This window comes from Colius striatus, chromosome 5, assembly GCF_028858725.1.
Source record: "Colius striatus isolate bColStr4 chromosome 5, bColStr4.1.hap1, whole genome shotgun sequence".
In the NCBI taxonomy this organism is placed as follows: domain Eukaryota; kingdom Metazoa; phylum Chordata; class Aves; order Coliiformes; family Coliidae; genus Colius; species Colius striatus.
The window spans coordinates 32,601,676-32,620,683 of record NC_084763.1 but is presented as its reverse complement, the minus strand read 5'-3'; the positions used below and the strand labels follow the sequence as shown (position 1 = coordinate 32,620,683).

At 39.5% G+C, this 19,008-nt stretch overlaps 1 protein-coding gene across 1 annotated transcript in view; it reads left to right on the top strand.

Annotated features, from left to right (window-relative positions):
* The first annotated feature begins 420 nt into the window (after window positions 1–420).
* SDHAF3 (succinate dehydrogenase complex assembly factor 3) overlaps window positions 421–19,008 on the top strand; it is a 33,239-nt gene continuing 14,651 nt past the window's right edge. Inside the window, exon 1 of the mRNA XM_061997313.1 lies at window positions 421–595. Coding sequence (XP_061853297.1) covers window positions 434–595 — 162 coding nt within the window. The 5' untranslated portion in view covers window positions 421–433. The remainder of the gene's footprint in view (window positions 596–19,008) is intronic.

Below are 19,008 nucleotides of genomic sequence, written 5' to 3'. Positions count from 1 at the left end.
CTCTCCCACTCCCAAGATTCTGTGATTTAATAATGAAGTCCACATCTTGTTCTTCTGGTGGTGCAAACAGAAGTGAAAGTCAACTTATTTTTAATTTTTGTTGCAAACCCTGCCATCCACACACATCTCTTTGAAATAATGTGATTTGCTTATTCATCGTCCACCTATTGTAAAAGCCACATTTGCATCTTAATTTCTTGGTAACGTTTTAAACATCGTGCAGATGAAAGCGGTGCAGACGAATTCTCTGCAAATAAACAGGCTCAGACTGTATTTGGCATTACTTTCTAACAACGTGAAGCAAAGATCCAGCCCCACCAGCCCGCGAACCATACGCTGCTCCCTTTTCAGCCGAGGCCGGACGCTTGCCCGGCCCTTCGCCCCGCCCCCGGTGCCATCGCCTCAGGGCTCGGCGGGGCCAGAAGCTGCTGTCATGCCGGCCCGTCCGCGGGCTCTGTATCGGCGTATCCTACTGCTGCACCGGGCGCTGCCGGCCGCCCTGCGGGCGCTGGGGGACCGCTACGTGAAGGAGGAATTCAGGAGGCATAAGGCCGCCGGGCCCGCCGAGGCCCAGCGCTTCCTGCGGGAATGGGAGGCAAGTGCTGCCTGCCGCCCCGCGGGGCTCGGGGTGGGAGCGCCTCCGCGGCCGGCCCTTCGGGCGGCTCCGGGCCTGGGCCTCGCTGCCGGCGGGCTCCGCGCCGTTGCCGCCTGCCTCCGCCGGACCGGAGCGGCCTGCCCGCCGGCGCGCAGGGGAGGCCTGGGCGCCCGCCCCGGTCGGGGACACCAGCCTCTCGCCAGTCGCTCTTGAGCCGGCGGCCGGGCCTCGGCTCGCTGTCCCGTCCCTGCCCGCCCGCGGTTCGCCGTCCCTGTCAGGCCTGTCGCAGCAGCACGTCGCTGGACTTGGTGCTCTGTAAGGACAGGTGTCATAGGGAGAAAACGCCCAGTGGCTCGTTCGTTGGAAATTACCACCGAAGTGTTGATCGCTGGTGTGCCTGGAGCTTGTCTTTTTTTCCGGCACAACCCGCTGAAGGGCAAACTCGTTATGAAAGAGTTACAAAATTCCCTGTATTTACACGTTTCTGGACAGGTTATCTTTTGTGGTTCTTACTTCCTTGCTTCATCCATGTGTGGTGATAGCTCTGCATACACAAGTGAATGTATATTATATCACAATAGTGATATAATTAGCTATATATACATATAAAAATATACACAAATTATCTATATGATTTATAATAATACACTGTAGAAATGTGTATATAGATGTATTTATAACTGCATACATAAACAGTTGTGTAATTATAAGTGCCTAAATACATAGGTGTAAATAGCTTCCTCATGAACTTGTATTTAATTTTTGAGTGAACTTTATTCAGAGTGTTTCCTAAGGAAACAAATCTTCTGTGAACATTGATTCACTGTTTACCTCCCCACTCCTCCTCTCCTGTGAACCTGGTGCCTGGTTTCACCAAGGACAGCAAAGCAAATCACTCACAAATGAGGATGTAACAAGTTTCAGGAGCAGCATAGGAGGGAGACAGACCCTTGAGGTGCTTTCCCACTTGCCTGAGCTCTAGCAGATGATAGTGTATTAATAAGCTGTCAAAAAAATCTGCATAACAGGCAAATTTTAAAGACACTTCACAGTGTAAAACCTTCAGTTAAAGCAGGAAAACAACTGCAAGAGACAGATTTATAAACAAGTTTCCCGTGCTCATTGAACTATCGACTTGGTAGCATTTTTGAATCTCAAAACTGGTTTCCATTCTATGGAAGAAAATGGTATTCTGCTCTGCTCTGCCCTGAAAGCTGGCTAACAGAGGTAGCATCCAGTGGCTCCTGGATTATCAACAGAAGGGTAATGGAGGGTGATCTGACGGATCCCTTCTGCCTGCTGTAACTGAAGTCCTGGGTATAAAGCAGCCTCATTGCCCTTGTGCTGAGGCATCAGGAGCCAGCAAGGAGACCACCACCTAGTATTCTCTTCAGAGGAAAGGAATAAGGGCATTTTAATTGCCTCTTGCCAACTTGTAGATTCTGAAATCAGAGAAATTTACATCTACCTCTCAAATGCCTGATACTATTGTAATTCTCAATTGCCATTTACTTGATATTGCCAAAATGTTTCCGCATGGTTGCTTCCAATTTTAACGTGAGCTAAAAAGACAAGTTACAGGTTGCTATTTTCAGTGCTGAAGTCTTCTTTAAAATAGTTTTATTAAAGGAAGAAATTATTTACATTGAAACATCTTTAGCCATTTGTACAAAGTAAACAGTGAAAAATGTTTCTCAGTTTTAAAATATTTTAAAGGTACATTACATGGAAAACTGTGGACAAATTCTACTACAAGGAACAGAAGTTTAATTTAGAAATCTGACGTTCAGTGCTATTAGTTATGATATGTTCAAGGAAAGGAAACTAATTTAATAACTGTTTTGAGTGTGTGCATGTAAAGAACTTTACAAATATGTCTATCTTCTAGCAAGATGCTGGGATATATTAGCACATACTTGATGTGTCACTTTTCATCCTTAATTTTTGCTTTCTTACGGGATTTTTTTTTTCTCTCCTAAATAATAGTCTATTTCAAGAGTGGAATTTAAGTCAGGCTTTCACATTTTAGATGCAGACTCACTCTGCATCTTACAGAATACTATTGTCCCCAGCCCCTTGAAAGACTTGAGCTAGATAACTGAGGAGGGTGGACTGTCGGCAGCTTGGATTAGGTAATAGAGAAGGATGAGTCCTCTTTGCACCTTTCCTGGACAGCAGGACACTCTTTTAATCAGCAATAGACAACCGTTCTTGCAGAAGATGCCCATATGCCTGCAAAATGCCCCTAGTTCTTAAAGTGTGTATGAATTACACAGTTAGCAATGTCTGAAGCTGTCATGTCCAGCTTCACATACATGAACCCTAACTGTACTTCTTGCCTAAGTACATGATTATATCAGTGGTTCTTGACTTTGAATAAGGACTTCAATATGAAATGTAATCTTAATAGGCCACCCCATGAATGAAAATTCCAAGAATGCCTTACTTTAACATTAAATTACTTTTTGTTAAAACTCTCAAGGCTTTTTTTTGGATAGCCAGACCATTTCTGTGTGCTTGAATGTACTAGTACATAATCTGTGTTTGTGGTATGCTTTCTTGTCATCCAATTTGATTTGTGTTTGCTAATTGTTTAGTTAACAAGCCTGGCATTTTTGTCACATAGTTGCATCAAATTATTTTTTCTCCCTTGGTATTTAAATCATGGTGACTCAAGAGAACTGGGACATTGATTATTTATCAAAGAAAACAATCTGAGCAAATTCTCTTATTTCTTGTGAACAGTGGTGAAAAACCTTTCAGATTTAGAAACATTTAAATACATTTAAAAAGAGCTATAAAATAATCTCAGTTTTACAGGGCATTCAAGCATTGCCATAGTTCCTTAATATTAGATTGTGTTTTGTGGCTTTTAGATCTCAGTGCAGGATTGAAATACTCAGCCTAATTCTCAAAGACGAGTGCAGGCATTTTGAATATCCTTACAGTCCACAAAAGCACAGATGAAACCTTAAAAGAAAACTTCTAAGATTAGCTATATAAAGGAGTTGGGATGAAAAAGAGTAAAAAGACTCCTAGGTGATATTGTCAGTATGTGAATGATTCGTGTCACTTTCTTGTGAAGGAGATGAGAAGGGATCTCCTTGTTTACTGTGGTGTTTAGTGTTAGATTCCAACTGTGTGGATGGCTAATGGCATTTTATGTGAAACATAAACTGACCCATCTACATTTATGAAATAGGGAAACTAGCATTTGAATATTCTTAGAAAAGCTCTTAAGTGAGTGAGACTGATAGAAGTAGTCTGCAAGTAAATACACATTTGTATAAAAGCAGAACAATGTATATTTTGCTTTTTTCCTGTCATTGGTGCTGGATCAATGGTTTCCATCTTAAAACTCGCTGGAAAGTGTTAAAGGCGGATACAAAGAAAGTAAGCTTTGTTTTTCAGGAATTATGTTTGTCCAGATAGATTAAAATCAAGTGTATACATTATTAATACATGCTCCTTTCTGGTTTATAAATATTTAATATTTTAATTAAATTTTTTTATACTCATTTACAGGAGGTGGCTGATAGAATTAGATTGATAGTGATTATTACCTTGGAATGCTATTGAACTGATGTTGACATCAGTTCATCAGGAGACATCAGGAGAAGTGGCTAAGTTTAGCAGTCTTCTGAATCATAATGGTAGCGGATGAGAATGGTTAGTTAAGAATAGGTAATATTAAGATAATCTTGATTACTTTATTCCAGGTTACAAATGATATAATCAGAGGATGGTGGGGTTTGGAAGGGACCTCTAGAAATCATCTAGTCCAACCCCCCTGCTAAAGCAGGCTTACCTATTTCGGGTTGCACAGGAACGAGTATAGATGTAGAATATTCAGCTAAGAAGTTATTTCAGTAATTGTTTCTTTTACATCATTTAAGTTAATTATTTTAATTTTGAAAATGTCAATTTTTCACTTAGCTTGTTTAAAAAACCTGGCCCTGCAGATGCGAAGGTCTGGACTATCCTGACCAGACTATCATTCTGCAGGATTATATAACATTTTCTCACTTCTAGTAGAGTAAATAAATTGCCTTTTAAATGCTTTGTCCACTCTTGTCTTTTTATAAGTTTTCAAATGAAGTGGGACTGATTTGAGAGCTGACATCTGCTATTGCATACTGAGAAGAAAAGTGACATTTTATTTCATTCCTAGTAACAAATCTAGATGTTATACTGGTAAAATTAAGGTAGTCCTGTATTTCTCTGTCTGGAGAACTTGGTCACGTAGCCTTTCAAGAATAGCTAATTTTTTGAATTAGTATGAGATTCAATATGACACAAGTGTCATTTATCAAATTTGTTTTCACGTCACTTGCAGTATTTAGTTTACTGGGATGATTGTAGGATAGTTTCATGGTATTTCCCAGGACATAGTTCTGCTGATACATCTAGTATGATTTTCCTGCCCTGTCTTGATATATTTTTAAGCTTCTGGCACTCAAAAATATGTATAGATGTTGAAAGGAGGATTTGAAGAGCAAATAGCCAAAGTAAGTTGGACAAGTGGAAGAGGATACTGTGGCCAGTAGCGGAGTCAGACTGGAATGGGACCCATGGATTACCCTTTGTACTGTCTTTCAGTAAATATATAGGTTGTATATATCTGAAACTGCAGCTCACTGACTATATTCTGCTCTCAGTTATGGTGAAGTATATTATATAAGTGATCTTTTCTTTGCCTGACAAAGAAATACATTTTATTTGATGTGATTTGCCATTTTATGACTTTAATAAAAGTTGTGAAATAGTATTTAGGAGTAGTATTTCATTGTAATGTTACCGGATACATTCATATTTGCTTTTAGTAATTTTTATGGCTATGTGGATGAAAACCTTCTTTGTAAGAGTAAATTCTTGCTGAGACTTATGCATTTAGCCCCCACTTAGGGAGTTCACTGAGTATTAATTTGTAAGAACTAAATTGGAGACAATTTCCTCTATTTTCTTTGATATTTCTTAAAAGGCAGGAAAGAATTTCTCACTTTTCCGAGAGCCACAGAGTTGTGGCTGATAAATTGAAGAGCATGTGGGATTTGAGTATGACCAGCTGCAGGAAATCAGCCTGCTGCTCTGACCTGGCATTCCTGGTGGCCTGCTTTGCTGTAAGACTTGAAGGCTAACTGTGTAGGATGGCAATTTTGCCTTGGTTACACCCATTATTAGCTCATTTTCCTGAACCAGCATTCATATGCAGTTGTCCCTTTGACAAACAAAAATAAAAGCAAAGGTTGACCACATGAATACCTATAGCCACGTTGCATGGTAATAACATCCTTTTCCTCTATGGCATCACTTCTGTACTTCCAGTGCTCCTTCTAATTGGGGTTTAGAAGCAGAAGTTGATGGAGAGTCCACGTGGTCTGGGAGCTTGCTCATGTGTAACCTGGTGGATATCTGCAGGTTTGTGTGTGTTGCACACCTGAGATGGGAAAGGGCATTTGGTACTTCTCATCTGGAGAGCAGCATCATTCTCATACAGGTTTGTCTGCCCACTGCTAAGGCCAGTGATTTTTTTCTCTCTACGTATTGGTGTGGGATAACATTTGATTAACTTTTGTTTAGCTTTGTCATTTGTAAATATACCGCTCTCTTTTTTTTTTCCCTGTTTTAAAAATGGTGTTTCTGGGATTGATGGAAAAATAAGACTTAAAAGCAAATGTGAGATTTTGTTTTAGACCTTTACTGTGTTTTTCCAAATGAAAAATGTTATAAGCCGTTGCATTAGTACTCTCAATGCTTCTGTCATCTTACTGTGACAATGATCTCTATATTATCACGTCTATGATTGCAGGTAGCTAGTCAGATGGCTGTCCTGCTAACTGTGCTTGCCTGATAGCTGAAGTTTTTACTTACAGCTGTGTCGACACAGTAGGAAATAATATCTGAGTGACTGAGGTCACATCAGAGACTTATGTCAGTGGCTTGCGTGTGCAGTCACCTCAGGTTACATCGCACGGTAAATTCCACTGAAGTGGTGGAACTCTCTATAAATATGTGGTGTGCAGTTAGGTTTATAAATTTCAGATGATTTGATCGTTGCACAAATTTGTAAAGTATATAACTTACCTTTGACATGTATAGTGTGACATTAACTAAATCCCAACTGAAATTCTTTGGCAGAGCACAGCAATTTTTATTACTTGTAACTTAGATTGAGAAGTTTAAATTGCTACAGAAGTGGAGTAAATATCTAAGATGCATTAATAGCTTACTCCTTGCATTGAGTAGCACTGGCTTGGGAAATAAGCATTTCTGTTAATGCTTTCAGATTCGAAGACACTGTAGAAGTGCCGTGTCTGTCCACTTGTGGATGCTTTCCTAATGAGTACAGGTTTGTGACAACCAGCATGTGATTAGATCTCTAAATCAGAAGATATCAATTGTCAGATACAGTATAAGCGGAACCAGCAATGGAGCATTTGCAGAATTGTCAGTTTAAAAGGTAATTCAGGTTTCCATCTAGTGGTGGTAGAAAATTCTGTCCAACCCATATGAGACATGGCATATGTATAACCATGCTAGCTAACGTACTGTAGTACTTGTGTATGTACTTGAAACTTAGGAAACCAAAAGCCTTTATTTACAAATTCTATACATAATAAATAGCATGTAATTCTCAAGGCTACCTGATTTTTTTTTTTAAGTTAGAGCTGTAATGATCCGGAATCTGTTATTTTGTCAGAGTGCATTCAGATCCCTGAGGTCTCATTGAATCTAAAAGTTTAAATTATTTGCTGCAGATCAGCCTGATGACACTTTCTTAGTGTTTCTTGTCAGCCATTTCAAAATATTTAACTTGGTACAGGTGACAAACAGAAAATTGACCTCTTAAGAAGTTGTCTTTAAGTTGTATGTGTGCAAATACGAGTCTTGTTAGATTTCTTATTTCCTTGTAGAATTAAAAAAAAACAAATGGAAAGTCGAGGAGATGAATATTATGATTACTTTGCCTCCATCTTTGACATTCCAGCACTTTTAAAAATTATTTAAAGTATTTTACAGTAAAATTTAGAGAATCTTACCAGGTTAGGTTTTCAGATGATGATAATACTGAGGTAACTTCTCCACAAATCTTTAGAACTTTGTTGTATTTTGAGACAAAGTAGTGGGTCAAACAGACAAACTGAGGATGAATTGGAATTGAAAACTTACAAAGATTTCTGCTTGTTTGTATTTTATTGACACCTTCCTTCCAGCATTTGTTTGGTTCTTGTGTAAATATTGTTAGCTTGTAGTGTTTTGTAAGCATGGTAGGTTTTGCTGTTTTCAGTGTGTTTCCACTGTCAACACTGCCAACTTTCCACAAGTGCTTTCAAGTACCATATTTTCTAATTGCTGCAATAATATTATGAGTGCTGTAATTGCACATGCTGTATAGGTGTGCTTTTCTGTCCTCTATAGACACAAAAATAAATATTTTCTCTGAGTGAAAATGATATTTATAGCACATCAAAATAATTGTTTCAGATCTTTTTTTTCTTCTTTCAGAATAATGTGAGATGTTATACAAGTTGGAGGGTTTTTAAAGCCCCAGATGTGTTTATAATGACTGAATATAGAATCACAGAATCATTTCATCTGGAAGAGACCTTTAAGATCATTGAGTCCAGCCCTTGTCCCAGCCCTATCAACCACTACACCGTTTCCCTAAGTGCAACATCCACTCATCTCTTAAACACCTCCAGGGACTATGACTCCAGCACCTCCCTGGGCAACCCGTTCCAATGCCTGACAACCCTTTCAGTAAAGAAATTCCTTCTCCTCATATCCAGCCTGAACCTCCCCTGGCACAACTTAAGGCCGTTTCCTCTTGTTCTGTTGCTTGTCACTAGGGAGAACAGACAGACCCAGTACAGCTTCCTTTCAGGTAGTTGCAGAGAGTGGTAAGGGCTCCCCTGAGCCTTCTTTTCTCCAGCCTAAACAGCCCCAGATCCCTCAGCTGTTCCTCATATGAGATGTGTTCCAAATCCTTTACTAGCTTGGTAGCCTGCCTCTGGATCCTCTCTGGCACTTCAATGTCCTTCTTGTAGAGAGAGGCCCAAAACTGGACACGGGATTCAAGGTGCAGCCTCAGCAAAGCTGAGTAAAGGGGAATGATCACCTCCCTCCTCCTACTGACAACACTGTTCCTGACGCAGGCCAGGATGCCCTTGGCCTTCTTGACCACCTGGGCACACTGCTGCTCATGTTCAGCCTCTGTCAATCAACAGTCCCAGGTCCCTCTTTGCCTGGCAGCTTTCCAGCCACTCCTCCCCAAGCCTGTAGCGCTGCTGGGGGTTGATGTGGCCCAAGTGCAGGACCCGTCACTTGGCCTCATTGAAATCATGGCACTGGCCTTGGCCCAGCCTATCTAGATCTCTGTAAAGCTTCACTACCCTCAAGCTGATTGACACTTCCACCCAGTTTGGTGTCATCTGCAAACTTACTCAGGGTGTGCTCTATCCCTTCATCCAGATCATTGATAAATATATTAAACAGGACACCAAGCTGCCAAGTGGATTTAACTCCATTAACCATGACTTATTGGACTCGACCATCTAACCACTGTTTCACCCATGAAAGTGTATGCTCATTCAAGCTAAGAGCAGACAGTTACTCTAAGATAATGCTGTGGGAAACACTGTCAAATGCCTTACTAAAGTCAAAGCGGACAACGTCCACAGCCTTTCCTTCATCCAGTAAGTGTGTCACCCTGTCATAGAAGGAGATCAAGTTTGTTAAACAGGATCTGCCCTTCATAAACCCAGGCTGACTGGGCCTGTACTTAGGACACACTGATATATTTGAATCCATTAAGGGATGAAGGCTTTTTTATACAATTCACTAATATTAAGTCAGTTAATCAAGTATTTTTTTTCTTTGCTAGAAGTTGAACCTCGGATTTTGACTTAATAATCTTATATTTAGTAGCATCTTTATAAATCTTCCCACTGTTTTAGCCATAATGCCAAGAGCTGGAGCTGCCTTAACGCTGCAGCTAACTATCTACAACGATACACCGAACTAATACTGTGCTGTTTATGCAGCTCATTCCTGCAAATACGCTGAACACAAAAATTCAACTGAACTACTTTAGTTCTGTATCACAAAGATGCTAATTTCAAACTGTGTTTTTTTGAAGGATATGATTTGGAAAATGTATTGAATCATAGTGTCTGATAAAGTCTTTGAATTTATAGATTTTTAAAGGTCATTTCCAGAAGTAATGTTAGTAAGATATATCTCAGGAAATGTTCATTATACTAAAAGTAAGTTAGAAGGGATACTAGAAGCAGAGTTACTGAGTGTTGGTGTTTAGGCTTAGTGACCAGTGGGGAGCTTGTCTCCTATTTATATGCTCCATTTTTATTGTTTGAGAGATATTAGTGAGAGACAGAACCGACAGAGGTGATGATGCACTTTTTTTCCGCCATGCAGAAACTAGCTAAATCTGTAGAATACCTTCCAAATTGGTCTTGAACCCATCTTTCAAGATTGGTCAGCAACTGATCCTTAAAATAGATGCTTCTTCTTTTGCTCTGTGGGTATTCCTGAATGATGTAAAATTGGTACACTAGTTTTATGCTATTTTACACTGTTTTTTTCTTCTTCCTGAATTATTCTGTCCATAATTTAGAGGAAAAGAACAGATCATTAGGTCACTGCAACATTGGGGTTTTTTGGGTCTTTTTTACTGAATCTGAGACAGAAGCAGCCTGGTGGAAGGGTTTGAACTGAATTCCTCAGCACTGTGAGGTATTGGTTTGTGTCGGTAGTATTGATATCTACATGGAATGAACCAAAGGAATTGGTATATTTTATGGAACCACCAAATCCTATTTTCTTCCTTTTTACGATTGCATGGTGGAAGCATGTGGTCTTCATAACTGGGTTGAGTTTGTATGGTGTTCGATGTATATGTAAACTGTATCGAGGAAAGAATTCATATTAGATTAGCAATCTTTGAAATGTCATCACTTTATAACGAAAGTCTGTAATGCTGTCGTGTAGTCTTGATAGTTGATTTTGATTCGATAAATGAGTGTCCGTCGTAAAATTGCAGTTCTGGAAGTGTACACACGATGGCAGCAAATACTGAAGTTGAGAAGGCTCGTCCTGTTCTAGAAGCAAGGGACGTTAATTTTTATAACATAAACTAGAATTTTATAGATTCAGTTTTTGTTAAATTCTTAGTTTAAATACTTATTGAGTTTGTTAACATACTGATGCAGATTATGGAAAGGCATTTTAATTCACAAACTTCACTGTGGTTTCCACTTAGTTTTTCATACTATGCTTTCTGGTGTTTTAGGGCTAGTTTGCTACCTCAGTAGTGAAACACAGCAGTCACCCTAGTAGCTTGCAGTATTTAACTTGACTTCTCTTTGATACTCTATCAGGGAAAAGGATGCCTACTACATTGTGTTATCTCTCAAAATATTGCCCTGGCACAGGCATACGTGATTCTCTAATGGTGCTGACATTGGATTTTCTGAAGGCTATCTTTGTTTTTCTCCATTAGACAAATAGATCTGATCTTTTTGCAAAGAAATGCGATTTTTCTGTAAATGCGTCTTTCATGCTTCAGCACTTTCAGCACTTTTTTGGAGTGCTGATCTCTTATTTTGTGATGATTTTTACTCCAATTGTTTTTCACAGTTAGATTTGTAGAGAAGTGAAACCTGCAATGTGGAACAGCCTACAATAAGCAACTTGCATTAGCCTCCATGACATTTAAAAAATGTAAATGAAGTACCCTGATCGCATTCTAGGAACTTTATAGACTGCCAGCGTATGACTACATTTTTCAGCAAATATTGACACAGTAAAAGTCCCTTTTTTCCCTGCAATTGGAAAGTTCTGGGAATTCTTCAAAATATTTTTTCTCGTGCATGTGATTGAAGTGGTCTGACATGATAGGTTTGCTTCATTCATTCCTCTTCAGGCTTTTTCTCTGGCACATTTATCCACTTTAATACTTTCTTCTTCCTGTACTCTTTAATAGATTTATATGTTTGACATACTGTATGGTATTTTGTTCTTTATTTTTCCCCGTTGTAGTCTTTCTTTCCAAGTTCTCATCTTGTATTCTGGATTACTAACGTAAATTTTCTGGCAAGCGTTCTTGGCCCTATGAAGTAGCCTAAGTACCTCCATCAGTGATCTTGCCTCGTTTGCCTCTTGGACTCTGCACTGAAATGTGCATGGCAGCTCCCAGGACACACCTGTAGGCTTCTAGTGTCATGGGGCTGTAAGGGAGTTGGGAAGTGCTGTGGTCAGGTCCTCAGTGGAAAGATGAGGACACCATGGCTGAGTCTGCGAGCATGGGATGATTGTTGATGTGTCCTGGTTTAGGCCCATCCAGGAACAAAGTACCAAGATCAGCCATCAGTACCAAGGGCCTTTGGAACCTCCTAAGGACAGGGAGGATTCAATTGCCACTTATGGTCCCAGGCAAAGCAGACAAGACTACTCACCATAGGGAAGAAATTGAAAATTAATTTAATCCACCACTAAGCAAAACCGTAACAAACAGAAATATCCAACTGGAAACAATACAGAGTAGGGTAATGATGAAAAAAGTGCAACTAGACCCTTTAAGATCCCCTTCCTCAGGGGATGCCCTTCCTCAGGCACCTGATCCTGGTATTTTTACCTTCTCCCACTCTGGGCGACTCGGGGTGGGCAGGGAATAGGGGTTTCAGTCAGTTGTTTCCTGATAGCTTCTGCCACTTGTCCCACCTCTGAGGTGAACGTCTCACTGGTCCTCCCTGCTTCAGCGTGGGGTCCTTCAAAGGCCAGGCAGCCCTGCACAGGCCACTCCAACATGTGTTCATCCCAAGGGCTGCAGCTCCTCCTCGCTTCCTCTGGGTTCAGGTCTGCAACACTCACCTACTCTCACATAGGGTATTTGCAGAGCTGCTGGCAACTATTAGCCCTCCTGTTGCCTTTCATGGGTTGCAGAAGGATGGCCTGCACTCTTGCTGCGGTGCTCCTCCTCTCTTCCTCCTCCCCTCTTCCTCCTCCTCTGACTGCAGGGTCCACGTGGTGACCTCCATCTTGTCCTACTCTTCTACCTCCTCCTATGCACTACAAATTTCCTTTCTTAGATAGTGATGGCAGAGGTGCCAGGTTGGCCTGGCCAGGACAGAGGTGGGTCTAAGCTCAGAGCTGGGGAATGTTTTGGCAACTGTTTATAGGCGCAGCACTGCAAACTCTTTCCCCCACTCAGCCCGTTATGAAGCACAAGTAGCTCCACACTGACCCATCGCATGATGTTTTAGAAGAGCACTGGATAACGGTAGCTGGAAAACTAGCTGGTTCTTTAGCTGCAGATCTGATGTCTGATGTCATATACTATGATATACATGACATAAAAGCACACGTTTGCTTGCCATTGTGGTATTAGGAAGGGAGGTAATTACCACAGTAGCTTTCTGCTCTGGATTTGTCTGAGTAACCTGGCAGCTGAGAAGAATCATTACAAAGTTCTCATCAGTTGTCATAGTCCCCCTGTAGAGTATGCCCAGAGGAGGTGAAGCCTTGGTATGTAGATGTATTTTTTTCACCAAAAGAAAATATTTCTTGATAATAATGTCACATTTTAGATGTTTTCTCATAGTATGTTGATACTGTATGGTGCTGTTGAGAGTAGGAAGTTTGGTTCTTTTTGAATTAAAATCTAATATAAAAACGTAGCTATTCCTGATTTCTTTTATGGGCATGGGTGAAACATTTAAGCTGAATCTCTTTTTTTCTGTCTTTTCAAAAACAAATATGGCATGTATTAGTCATCCCCCATGATATTTTAGGCCAAAAAGCTATAATCTGCCACAGTTAGAGGAACTGTGGCTTAGAAGAATAGTACCTCGTGGAAAGCATAGGTCAGCTTTAGGCTGTGGTAGAAGCAGGTTGCTCTAAAATTAAGGATATTCTGGTTCCTGTTGAAATTATTGGTTCTCCATCTGCAGTAGTTAAAATTTGATTTACTGCTTAGAATTTTAAGGTGTACAGCAAATCACGATTTTCATTTGTTTTCTGGGCCTTTTAAATTTTTCAATTCAGTTGATTGTTCATGGTGAAGCACTCTAGCAAGCTTTTCAACATCCATTATGGTGAGTCATTGTAAGAATTTATTTAAGAGATCCATGAAGTGAAGAGTTTTAATTAAATAGCAAACACATCTTTTGTCCTTCATGGTTTACAAAGATGAGATCTTGTATAACTCTGGGTTTTTTTTCACTAGTTCCACTGCTGACTGACTAGTGAAAAGAAATTTCATAGGCAGCACTAGCAGTGTCATTCTGGTTCATGGGCAATGCAGTAGGACTGCCACTATAGCTGAAATGAGTTGCATTGTTAAGAAAAAACATTATCACCCTATCAGTCAAGAAGCAAATGAAAGTTGCATTGTTACTAATGTGAACTGACTTTCCTTTTTTTTTTCCTTTAAATTTTTAACACTTAATTAGTGGTGGATGGGATTTTTGTGGACTGCCTGTCTGCCGGCAGATGCCACTCCTCAGCAGCAGACTTATTTCCCACACTTGACCAGATGGAGAAAAACAGTTTTGGTAGACAATGTTTTAGAAACATTGACCACAGTTTGCCTGGGATTGGCTTTTCCTTAATAAGAACAACCTATGCCATAAGCAATTAAATATTTATGTTTTACAATGGAGCTGTTTGAAGTTTTGTTTCATGCTGGTGCACTAAACCCCAGGGCAGTACATAGAGTAATATACCTTTGTTCTTCAAAATTTTGTGTAGACCAGTATTTTCATTGAGTAGAGGATAACCTAGAAATCTTTTAGGACCTGGGAAACTTCATTATTGAAGGTTTTTGGGTGGTGGAGAGGTGTCTGTATGAGGACTGCTGAAAGGGTGTAATGAAGAGTATGGCTTAGAAACCCAAGTCTCAATGACTGCAATAGAACAAGTCCTTATAAAACCTTTAGGTATATTGAAAAACAGCTGGCCAAGTTGTATGTGTGTCTGCCAAGAAAGAACTAAGAAGCCATGTGGTGAATGTGTTAGATAAGGGATTCCTGGGTAAGAATAGTCTGTTGTTTGTCATTCCTAAGTTTTGCAAAGATATTATCCTGTGATTAGATGTCCTGAGACATGAATAATGGCACATTGCTATCTCCAAACTTTAAACAACTGTCTTTTTAACAGCTAATGTTTTGAATCTGGGACATCTGCTGTGGAAGACTATTTTGATAATTTGTAAATATGGTTGGGCCAGCAGACCCTGACTGAGGTGATGGATGCTATCTTTCCAGCCCTAACACCTCCCATCTGAATGGAACCAGTCTGCCAGTCATGGAAGGCTTCTATATATGGCTAATGAGGTGTTGATTTTTCACACACATACATCTCTGTGTGTTGTTCTAACGGATTTAGTTTTATATTCCTGGTAAGAGAAGATCTGTTAACTATATTCTCTCCTTTCCTTAAAAATAACACAGACCACTTTGTTTTTAATGATGGAAGCATGTGATAATCTGGGGTTGCCATTTGAACCCTGGAGAATGAACTGTGGAAAGAGCCACCTGTAGATTGGGTTCTATAGTTGGGTTTTCTGAGAACCTGCAGGATTGGAGCAGAGCATGTGTCAGTTTAGATAAAACCCTTGCTGTTTTGCTGCAGTCTGGTCCTTGCTCCTGTTTTTACAACATTGACAGGTCTTGATTTTCTGGAAAGATTGCAATTGTAAGATGAAAACATTTTGTTTTGCTTTTTTTTTTTTTAATTTAACTTTCTGTGTATGAGATGTTTCAAAACTAGGATGTTTGAATTAAAATAACTACATTTTTTACAATGACGAAGATTAATTTCTGTGATTAATTGTATCAAACTTCCTCTGAATGGAAGAATATAAAGGGATGCTTAAAAATGTGTTAGTCCAGTGGAGAAGAGCAAAACAATTAAAATGGAAAGATGAAGATGGAAGGTCAGCATTGACAGCTACTGGTTTGCCTCCTGAGTATGTATTGTCTGATTCCAGATAAATAGATGTTAAGCTGTTTTGAAAGAAATGGGGAAACACGGAAATAGTATTTCTGAACTGTTCTGAGTGATGTATTTGTTAAGCAGTAGAGGTTTTCTGTGTATTGAAACTCATGTCCTAAAATAGGATTTAACTAGTGAATTGATACAAAGAGGAATGTTACCACTAACTTTTTCAAGTTGAACAAATTCATGATCATAGAGTGATATTTTGTGTGTGTCTAGCTTGAAAACATATTTGAGAATGTTTTTATCAACATTTGTTTAATAATTACTAATTGCCTTTTTCATAAAAGATGATATGGAATTGTTCAGGGTTCTAAACCTTACTTTTCTATGCATCAGCTCTTCCTGGGAAATTTTATATTCTGCGTTTTGTTTTGTTTGCATAATTTTCAGAGAAAAGTTCTTCTGACTTCATTTAACATTACAACAAACTTGCTTCTCTTAAGGATGTTTTCTGTGGTATTGACCAGCATCAACTATCCAGATGTTTTACAAACTGTATTTTCTGGATATTAACTAATTCCAGCCCTTTAGGATTGGGATTTCTTCCTGTACATGTGTATAAATAGATATGTACTATACATATATGGTGTATTTCAGGAGTTTGGAGTCAGCTACTTTGTTGAGTATTTAATGGTCATCACCTTCAAAGCATGTTGAGGATGTGCTAAACAGTCTTCTCAAATGGACAGTAGCAATGTTGTGCTGCCTTCTGGCAGCATGTGGCTGAGTCATGGCCACCAAATTGGTAGCATCAGTCACAAAAAATGGGAATTTTCCCGTTTTTTCCCTGAATTTGTGGAGACAGAATTGTCAGTTGCTTATAAAGTTAGTAGGTCTTCTAGATTGGAGGGCAGTGAATTTAGTAGAAGGGCAGTAAGTTAAATTTGAAGCAGCAAAATTAAGTGAAACGTTGGCTGCCTTGGTTTATGGAATAGTTGCTGAAAGAATCTGAGATCCTTTTGAAAAGCTTTTAGGTTAGTAAAAAGGAAGACAATCTTGAAGGTGCTGTATAAAGGGTGTTCAACAAAATAATCAGCATTCCAACATGCTACAATGTAACATTGTTGGCTGAAACAGAAGCAGAAGTCTGGAGGACATCTGTTAAATGCTTTATAATGTTCTTGCTGTTTCATTTTGACTTTGCTAAATTGACATACTTTGAACTTTCAAACTGTTACTGAAAGTGTTCTTGGTTTTGCAGTGACTGGCCTTTTTGAGGACCACTGGGTACTTTTTGCACCAGCTCTAGGGAGAACAAGCTTTAGCAATTTTGTTACCTTATTTTCCTTGATACTTGGAAGATATTTCTTTGATAATGGAATAAACATGTTGAACAGAATATGAGGAATACTTGAGGGATAGTATAGTACTATTTTTTTTATTTGTTTACTAAGTAGAATTGAAAATTTGCAAATAGAAGACATTCATATCTTGTTATCAGAAGTAAAATACATTTTTGTTGGATGCAATACAGCACAGTTTCAGACAATATCTTTTATCTAGACTGCTCCTAAGTATTGCTCATGGATGAAATGGGAAACTAAATATACAAGAAGAGATAGGGAAATAGAAAAAAGAAAACAGCGTGTGTTTTTTTTTTAATAACCAGAAATAAGTTGAGGCATTGCAGTATAATAGTAAGAAGGAAAATAGTAAAGATTAACATGCATACCAATCTTTTGCTATTGCTTACCCCACTAGGAAGTGTGGAAAACTTGCTGTAGGCAAAGGGGAAGTTCCTTTCAGCTCTTTTACTGAAGTATGAAGGTAAGGTCATTAATGTATAAGAGTATTTGGTTAAGAAAAAGAAGTCTGAATTTTGCAGTTGAAGAACTTAGGCATTTACCTGTTTGCATTGAAGGAAACCTTTGTATTAATTCTGCTTGATAACATATTGCTAAATCCCATCTCTGTTAGGTGGTGTACTCTGCTACCTGCAGTCTTCACAGGTTCAGTGGTAAGATTTTGGAGAAAAAATATCCCAATACAAAACTTGCACATCATAGAGGAGATTCTAAGCCAGACCCAAAAACGTGAAATAAGTGTTTGCCATGGGATTACACCTTTAGCAGAATGTGGTGAGATCTATTAATTTGGCTGTTTGGCCCCAGCACTGCCAGGCTAAAGCTGTGTCCGTACTGCTGAACTGGATGTGCCCAGGTCTGCCTTGCACCTGGCAGTGGAACAGCCCATGTTCATGTGGTTAAACTCTTATCCTCCACAGCAGGGTGGCCACATCCAAACTGCCTGCTGGGAGCAGCCGCCAATCTGTGCCAGCTCACTGTCTGGGCCTGGGAGTTGTTTTGGAGAAAGCTAGTTAATCAAAACCTTTGCTAGGGACTGTGTCACCAAGCTCCCAGGGTGGGTAGTTGAAGTCTGGCACCTTCTCAGAGTGTTCCCTGGCACTCTTTTAAGTCGTTATTGCAGACAGAGCTCTGTTTCCTCTGTTGTCAAATGCAGGTGCTGCTTTTTTTTCCCCCCTGGATGCTTTTTTCCCTCCATTATCATATTCTCATCAACTATTAGATTTATCTAGCTTTCTCCAAATCAAGAGTCATCATCTCTGGAACCTGTGTGCACATCTGAGCTGTTCTAAGAAGAAAGTTCTGAGCTCTCTGGTGCTATTCTGTTGCTGGTCTGGTAAAGGGAGAGGGAAGTCTCAAGGCTTTTACAAAACTGCATGTTAAATCTGGATGCTATGTCTGTACAGTAGGAATTGTGAATTTTCTGCTGTGTATAGTGGAAAATATATTCCTGGGAAAAAAAGAAAGAAAAAAAAACCCAAGCCCAACCCTTGCTGTCTTTCTAGTCAGGAGGGATTGCCAGACATGTGTCTTGTTACACTGCATCCTAGATCTGAAAAATGTTACTTGGATACTACTGTTTCTTTAAAATTTAATTTTTGCTTTGTTTCAATGAGCTGTTCACTGGTATTAACCCTCCCAGTGTCCTCTTGAGAACACACTTCAGCTGTTGTTCATACTTGCTCTTTGCATTACTGCAGCAAGTAAGCAGGCTTTCTCATCATTCGCTTTTGTTGACCCACTTCTGAAATGTCATGGGCCAAGGCCACAGCAGATGAAACTATGACAATGTGAAAGTCATTGAGTGCAGTGCCTGTTAGGGGGTTGCTGTGTGGGTGAGGAACAGCCTAAAAAGGCCTGATTAAACTTGATTGGGTAGTGATGGGTATAGAGGAACTCTTGAGTTTCCCGGAGAAACTAGAACCACTATCATCTTACACAATATTCCAAGGACAAGCAGACAGAAATATACTTTGTTTGTTGTTGGGCAATGCCAGTTTGTAGATTAAGACATTTCTAATTTATGCTTTGTTGTTGTTGAGCTTAATTTGGTGAACTGGTATCTTTTAAAATGTACTGCTTATAAAGTTT